General features: G+C 41.0%; 1 protein-coding gene across 1 annotated transcript in view; it reads left to right on the top strand.

Moving 5' to 3' along the window:
* The first annotated feature begins 3,148 nt into the window (after positions 1-3,148).
* The window catches only part of PPP3CA (protein phosphatase 3, catalytic subunit, alpha isozyme), a 130,780-nt gene continuing 126,024 nt past the window's right edge, over positions 3,149-7,904 (top strand). The window contains exon 1 of the mRNA XM_009327079.1: positions 3,149-3,182. Within this exon, the coding sequence (XP_009325354.1) occupies positions 3,149-3,182 (34 nt within the window). The remainder of the gene's footprint in view (positions 3,183-7,904) is intronic.

Raw genomic sequence — 7,904 nt, 5'->3', positions numbered from 1 at the left:
GCATCGCCTCAGAGATTTTGCTGCACATGTATTACCAAATCACAGGTCGAGCTTACAACGCAGTGAGGCCGTGCCAGGGGTTTTCGATATGTGATACATCAGAAATTTGCCTTTAAAACAGAGTGAAAGAAGGGACAATTCCAAAACCTAACTATTTCTAAATTTTGGGTGCCTTGGGAATTACCAGGTTCTATGTTGGTATTTTTACTCCATTTGATTTTAGAGGCCAGCTGTACACCAGAGGTCTTGGAGATTGTTTTGTGTAGGAGAAATAAAAAGTGTGTGAGGGGTAATTTTGTCGATTATTGTTTTCTAAGGCATTATTAAAACTGCATGAGTACATACAAATGTAAAAGAGATGAATCAAACAGTAGAAAGTCCTCTGTGTGTGGTTACAGATCTGTTTCAGGGGGTGTTGAGCATCTAAACTCTTTTCCCTACTTTTTTTTTTTTCCCCTGCTTGTTTTCCTGCTGCTTATTCAGGCTGTGAAGTTTTCTTTTCCCCTGAGCTTCTCTGACCTTCTTGCTGCCTCTCTTGCACCAGTGGGGAGTTCTGCATGAAGCAAGAACCGGTGAATTCTCTGGCCTCGTGCCGCCTTGTGCCCCCTCATTTTAGTTGTGAAGTATGTCTTTTTATCTGCGGGTCTTTATTATACGCTTAATGCAAACCCATTGTTCAGTGTGGGAGGTAGCTACAGTCTTGGAAAGATGCTTCTTTCATTTACAAGTAGCAGTAGCCCCTTGATATTTGAATAAAAGCACTAACAACCCCGTGTTCTACTTAAGTCAGAGCTGTTTTCCTTGAGTCAAGATGATACGCAGAAATGAGGTAATGCATCTCACAAAACAGAACAGTGCAGCACTCTCTGAGAGGAAAAACGACTGGCACGTTCATGGATTGTATACGCTGGATGGCTTCTTGGTGCTAGGTTGTGATTATGGCTTGCTTCTCTAGGTCCTGCTTTGCCTTATGCTGCTTTGCTTCATTATAGTAATAATGTAGTAGGCCAGCTGTATTAGTTAGATCAGTAATGTCAGTAGAATGATATTTCAGATAGATAAATTCCTGTTTCTTGCTAAGGTCATTTAATCAAAAAATTCTGATGAACCTTACAGATAAGCTCATCTCTTGGTAATACAGTGAGCGAATGGTCTTGAGAGATTAAGAACCAGTAAAAATGTGTAGGCTAGTTTTATCACTTGCAATCCATTGGTGAATGGATCTGTTTTTATATTTCCATGAGAAATAGCATCTGTGGCTTCTCCTTTGGCTAATGGTGCTTACTTTCATGTATAAGCAGAAATCTTACAGCAGACCTGACTTGAGATCTTTGCTAGAGCACTTGAGTCCTGTTTGCCACTTCTGGTGTTTACTGTTCCTTACGTGGAAAACATCTGAATTTTATTTGTCCTAACATTCATTATTAATAATAACTTCTATAAATGCATGCACTGCAATCCTGCCATGCTGCAGCAGTAACTTGTACAGTTGTCCCTCCATTCTTCTCCCCCCTTAATCTTGTAGCTATACCTGCATCCCAGGCTAACTAAAACTTTTCAGTTCAAGGAGGAGTAAAATTTCTCACCTTCTGGGAAGGTGCACTAACACTCTATTACTTCTTCCTGGAGGAAAAGGCAATTTCCTCAGCTTCACTTGAAAACTTAACTGCTTAGCATAAAAAAGTTTTCAGACTCCTTACAACCAGAGAAAAGTTGCTCATGTAGGAGGGGAATGTTGCCATCAATATTCCTGACCCTAGGACAGATGAGGCCATTTTTTTATGCCCAGCGACCACCGAATGTCAAATGTGGTCTTCGGAGCAGAAGGCGTGAGTTTAGTTTCCCTGGTGCCTGCATCTGCCTAGGTTGCAGTGTCACATTTCCTCTCCTCCCGTCTGATCCAGGGCTTTTAAGTCATCTTTGGAAAAGTATTTTGGGATTGGTCAGGGTGGGGGAGAGGACCTCCAAACCTCAGCTTGGACAGGTCTATAGCTGACACGTTCACCAAGAGAAGAGGAGATGAGCTAAGGTCTCTCAGCCACAGCAATTCACTGAGTGAAGTGAGCTCTGGCCGATTGAGATCTCTTGACCTTGGTTTGAAATAATAGTGACCTGTTCTGCACTAAGGGATTTGAGACCTGAGGTGTGACCGAAAGGGCCTCCCTCCACCTTGCCGTTAGCAGATGAAAGAGTCCTCTCTTTTTGGTTTCTCTCTGGCAACTGTGCTCGTTCGCTGGCTCTTTTGGAAAGGGTGCTGGAAGTCCTGTTGTGCCGTGCTGGTCTCCAGGCAGGCATCCTTCACAGAGCCACCATGCCCAACACACTGGTGGATGACAGAACTGAGCACCTCAGTGCTGAGGTCTCTCTGTGGGTGTAGTCATCGGCAAGTGAAGATTAGATTGCTTGCACACAGCAGACCTGGGAATAAAGCACAGGTCTCTGATTCTCTCATAGCCTCATAAAGCTGCTTTTTTAAACTCCAATGATCTGCTTAACAACAGGATGTTTCAGAGAGTATCAGCAAAATGGTAAGTTCAGACAGATTTATTTCTATGCAATGTGTTTATTACGCAGCAATTGAGATTTGAGGGAAGATATGGTTTACAAAAAATACAAAAGCATTTTTAATAAATAAAAGGAGGATTTGGATTAAATATCCTTTTAAATACAGGACTAGAAGCTTATACTGAGGGCTTTGAAACTCTATGGCGGCCACATGTACCCAGATCCAGAACAACAGTTAAAAAAAGCCTATTAAAGTACATAATGGTCCAATCAACAAAAATTTGCGTTTTAAATTTTTTTTACACTTTTTTTTTTTTTTTACAATCCTGCATGTGTTATTTTTAAAACAGAAACAACTTTCTAAAGCTGTCCAGCTTAGCTGATGGAAATAAATACACTTTGGAGATGAGTCCAAGGCAGAATTTCCATGCGGACGCTCCGTAGCGTAAGCACCGGTAGAGACAAGCCATGAAAACCGAACAAAAATACCAGGGCTGATTCACAGCCACGTTACTTCAGATTAATGCCTGTGTCACTGGGTTTGGTTTGGTAAGTTTTATTTAGACATCGAGAGCAGGCTGAACCCCGTTTCAAAGCTCACAGTGTGATCCGTTAATGCTGGATTAGAAAGAACATTTGTTTAATGGCATTACAGCGGCATAGCGTGGTGGTGAAATGTGGTCCACGATCTTTAGCATTGATCTATGTGAACTGTAATAACATCACAAGAAAATTAGTTCTTTGAGCATGTTGGAAGAAGAAAAAGTCGTCGCTGGGAATCAGTTCATACAATGTACTGGAAGAGTTTCAATTCTTTTCATCGGGAGTGAAAGGCACTGTCGCTTACAGGGCCCGTGGAGGGCTTACGTAGCCTTTGCCTTCTGCTCACACCCTTTCTGAAAACGAAGGGCTGAATTTCACTATTAAATGTTCTAGTTTAAACTGGGGTATTAGTTTGAACTGGCAAGCAGTATCTCCGATATCAGGCAAGACGAAACAAATAGTGCTGAGCATGTGCTGAGTTGATTAAAGAAGCCAGTCATTTAAACTGTCTTTGGGTATTCAGTAAAGACTGTGGTGAGTTTGGGGTTTTTTTAATATGACTCTGTGTAACATGATGTGTATGTCCCTAAATCCTAATCTAGACAAAGCCAAACCATGCTGTGAAGACTGTTGGTGTCTAGCAGAGGAAAAAAAACCTATAAAAAATGACTAGTACCTTTTTATGTTGCTGTTTTTCCAGGTATATGACCTGACCCCTAAACAAGAAGGGGCTTTATTGGATCAGTAATAGGTGTAACCTGGCACAAATTAGTTTTCTAATTTAATCAGATGCATTTTTTTTATGCGTATCCTGTGTTTCCTGTCTATTGATTATGGCTGAACAAGCAGAATTCAGTTTTAGTGCAATTCTGAAATGATGTTTTTCGCATTAATATGTGTAGAGCTTGGCCAGTTCCTCATGCAGCATAAACCAGTATGAGTCAGTATAGGTTCACTTGTGCAGAAATATGCTGATTTAAAACTTCTGTCAAAGGCAAAAATGCTACTAAAACAAGCAAAGCCATTCAGGAGTAAAAAACAAAACAAAACCCAAAACAAAAAAAACCCATCAACTTCTGTTTCCAACTACTTTTTAAGGTTAATTTGGCTCCTGCTGCACTTAGTCCATACACATATTTATATTTGTAAGGCTGTACTCTTCAATTTATACAGCTTTGGCCTTGTCTGACTGATTTATGAAGGGCTGGTGTAGATCTGCTACTTACTGCATGTCTCATGACCAGCAAAATAATAAACCAGGTTAACATTTACAGATCAGCATGATTTTTTGATTTAGTTCACATGGAATAGTCCAGACATTAATGTTTTAAATGTTCTTCACATCCTGATATTTACTGGCTTAGGTAAGGTGTTTGGGTTTTTTGTTTGTTTGTTTTCCCCAGGGGTTTGCTTTTTAAAAAATTTTAAATAAACTAAAACTCACACGATTCAAAGATGCTACTTGCAAGTCCTTTGGTCAGCATTAGCAGCTTAGAGCCTGGAAGATGCAGGCAGTAAACCACCAAGCTCTGTTAGCGTCCCTATCCCCTTGTCTTTGCCATGTAGGCTGCAGGCTCTTTGGGCAAGGTATCGATTGCTAGATGCCAAAACATCCTAAATTTGAAATGTAAGAATTTTTTTTAAAGGATTACTTTGTAACGCTAGCAGAAATTTCCATTTTCTCTGCCCAGTGAATAGCTTCTTGACTTTCCTGTAGCAGCAAGAGGTGAGCTGGTGTTTCTTGTTCCAGGAAGCAACTTCTGTAATGTAACATTTAAGCAGTGTTAGAAAACAGAGTATCTGCAAATAAATGTTGCTTTACTTGCACTTCCTAATCTTTCCTTCTAGGACTGGTTTTAACAAATTTGTGTGATTAATGCCAGACTGTGCACAGTGGTCAATTTTTGGAAGCTAAGTCTTCGTTGTATTTAAAACTTGTCCTGATGGAGCAGCTTTGGAAAAGGAAAGGATGTTTGCTTTTCTGCCCTTTCGCGTGTCACTGGCGATTTTGAGGTAGACCTCAAAGCTAAGCTGACTTCTGACCAAACTTGGTAACGGTACCCTGTTATGCTCAAAAGGTGTGAGAGGGTCTTAACTAAGACTTCAGTTTCTAGGTGAGGAGTGGTCTGCAGTGCTCCTTTTAGCTACGTTGCCAGATAAAAGACTGAAATTTGGTAGTGTCAACTGGCTGAAGTAGGTTGAACCAGAAAGTCAGAAGAAAATGGTGCCATAAATCTGTATTGACACCTGAAGGTTATTTGGGTCCTAGCATCGATTATTTTTTTTCCCCAAGAGACTGAAATAATTTAACATGCTTCCAATTAGGAACAATAGTGAAGTCTTACCGTAGAAAAGAAATTATCCATCACTCAAGTATTTTGGGGGATGGAGGAGTGTGCCTGATTCCTTATCTAAGTCTTGGAAGACCTTTGGTATTTTCCATTGTTACAAGTTCCCCCCCCCCCCCCCCCCAGCTTTGTTTTCTCCAAATGAATTGTTCCTATAAAGGAATTTAAACTCTGGATAATTATTGTTCTCTGTTCCAAAAGCTAATAAAAACAAAACTCAACAGTATGCAGTTGGAGGCCTATGGAAAAACTTGGGTGTAACACATGAAGTAGAAAAACAAACTTTGCTGATGAGGCCAGGAAGCTAGGATCACATTTTCCAGTTTTAGCTGTATGTGTTGGTCCTAACTGGGAAAGTTTCCTGTTAAACTGATTTTTTCCCTCTCTATTTTGTTTTGTAATAAACCGTGGTCAGGAGTGGATAATAAATGTCAAAGATACTCGTGTATGATCTTGAACACAGGGAAAGGATATATTTTTGTAATGTTTTATAGGGATGCATGTTGCTTTGTGCTCAATAAGACTGGTAGGATTTATTTGCTTATTCCAGTAGTTGGCCAAAAGATACTCTGGGAATGCTGTTAGTAAATAACCACATACCCTACAATTTGATATTTCAAATAGACCCGTTTTTTTGAATTCTGAGACTTTTCTTTCAGGCAACTCTTTTAAAGTGTACCTCCTTCCCTTCCCCTTTCCAACCTGTACCTCTTCCGAGGTTCTCAGGCTATGCTTTCTGATGTGTCTGTTGCCTGTAAATGTTCTTCAGTAATAGTTTTGATGTCATTATGTTTTTCAGATTTTTCTGAGAAACTTAAAAACATTTTTATTGCTGATTGTTTGATAACGATCGAATATTAGGGTTAGATTTGGCTGGTTATGATAATCCAAATTTATGTGTGTTACTGATATCAATGCTTTAATTTATTATAAAAGTGTTCAGAACGGTTGGGATGGGTACAAGTCAATCAATTCACCAGACGAAAATCAAACCGCCAAGGGAATCTTGTGTGCTTATCCAGGCCTTTGTGTGTTTTGTTACTCTTCATTTGAGCCCAGAGTAAGAATAATGTGCCACTGCTCTAACCCTTTTGAAGAACTCCTTTATGTGAATTCTTCTTTAGGGTTTTTAAGGTTTCCTGTGGTGAATATAAAGAACATCAAATCCTATATTGGTGGGTGGTTATTTTAATGGATTTTTGTGTGTGTGTGTGTGGTGACTTAAGGTGGCATAGCTACTTATGGTTGTTCTTTTCAAGTAGAATTTGACCTGAGTTTATGAGGAGACCGGTTATGTTCTTTTAAAGAGTTGAAGAAAAGTGTTGCTATATACTTTTCTTATTGTTAGGTACTGTATATTCTGGAGAAGGCCAGTAATGTAATGAAAAGACTGTACCAATTCCTGAAGTGGTGGGAAGGGGTAGTACTGTAACCTTTAATTCTTTGAGAATGGGTGTCTTTCTTGGAAAGACACCGTTAGGAATTCAGATTTGAGAACACTGAAATACTCTCTTACCTCAGCCGGGTAATTCGACAGAAATGACAGGATTTCAGCCCTGTTCTGTGGTTCCAAGTTAATGGTGACTTTTGGTGCCCTTCCTCTATGCTGTGCCACTCATCTGTTTGCAGAAAGGTCCCTGTGGGCCCATTGAAATGATTGAGACAGTTGAGACAAGATTATCCTGTCAAAAATGTATCTGCATCGTTGAGAGGTAATGAAATAGCTGCCAGCACAATGTGCAGTCCCTGCTTCAGAGCTGGTCGGATGCAACCTTCTCCTGTGAAGTAGCAGGGTGCTACAGGGGGGTGAGACTTAATCTTCCCTTTGCAAGTTTGAGGCTCAAATCCTGCAAAAGTGTTTTGTGTCAAGAATTTTCTTCCCCTAGGTATCACGGAGTTATGCTACATGAGGACTGCTTGTGGTGTGCTTGAACGGGTTGTCTGTGTCCCTCACAGCATCCTTCTGGACAAATTGTGGGACCAACAGGTTTACAGTGCGCTGGGTGAAGAACTGGCTGAAGGGCAGAGCTCAAAGGATTGTAGTGAATGGGGCTACATCTGGCTGGTGACAGGTCACCAGTGGTGTTCCTCAGGGTTCAATTCCAGGGCCGGTTCTGTTCAATGTATTTATCAATGATCTGGATGCAGGAGTTGAATGCACCATTAGCAAGTTTGCTGATGGTACCAAACTGGGAGGTGCTGTTGACTCTCTTGAGGGACAGGAGGCCTTGCAGAAGGATCTAGAGAGATTGGAGCATTGGGCTATGATTAATGGGATGAAATTTAACAAGACCAAATGCCGGATTCTGCACCTAGGATGGAGTAACGTCGGGCACAAGTATAAATCGGGAGAGGAGTGCCTGGAGAGCAGCCCGGCAGAAAGGGATCTGGGGGTGCTGATCGACAGCAGGCTCAACATGAGTCAGCAGTGTGCCCTGGCAGCCAGGAGGGCAAACCCCATCCTGGGGTGCATCAAACGCAGCATAACCAGCTGGTCAAAAGAGGTGA

This window comes from Pygoscelis adeliae, unplaced genomic scaffold, assembly GCF_000699105.1.
Source record: "Pygoscelis adeliae isolate BGI_AS28 unplaced genomic scaffold, ASM69910v1 Scaffold87, whole genome shotgun sequence".
Lineage (NCBI taxonomy): Eukaryota > Metazoa > Chordata > Aves > Sphenisciformes > Spheniscidae > Pygoscelis > Pygoscelis adeliae.
This window is presented reverse-complemented; position numbering and strand designations above follow the sequence as displayed.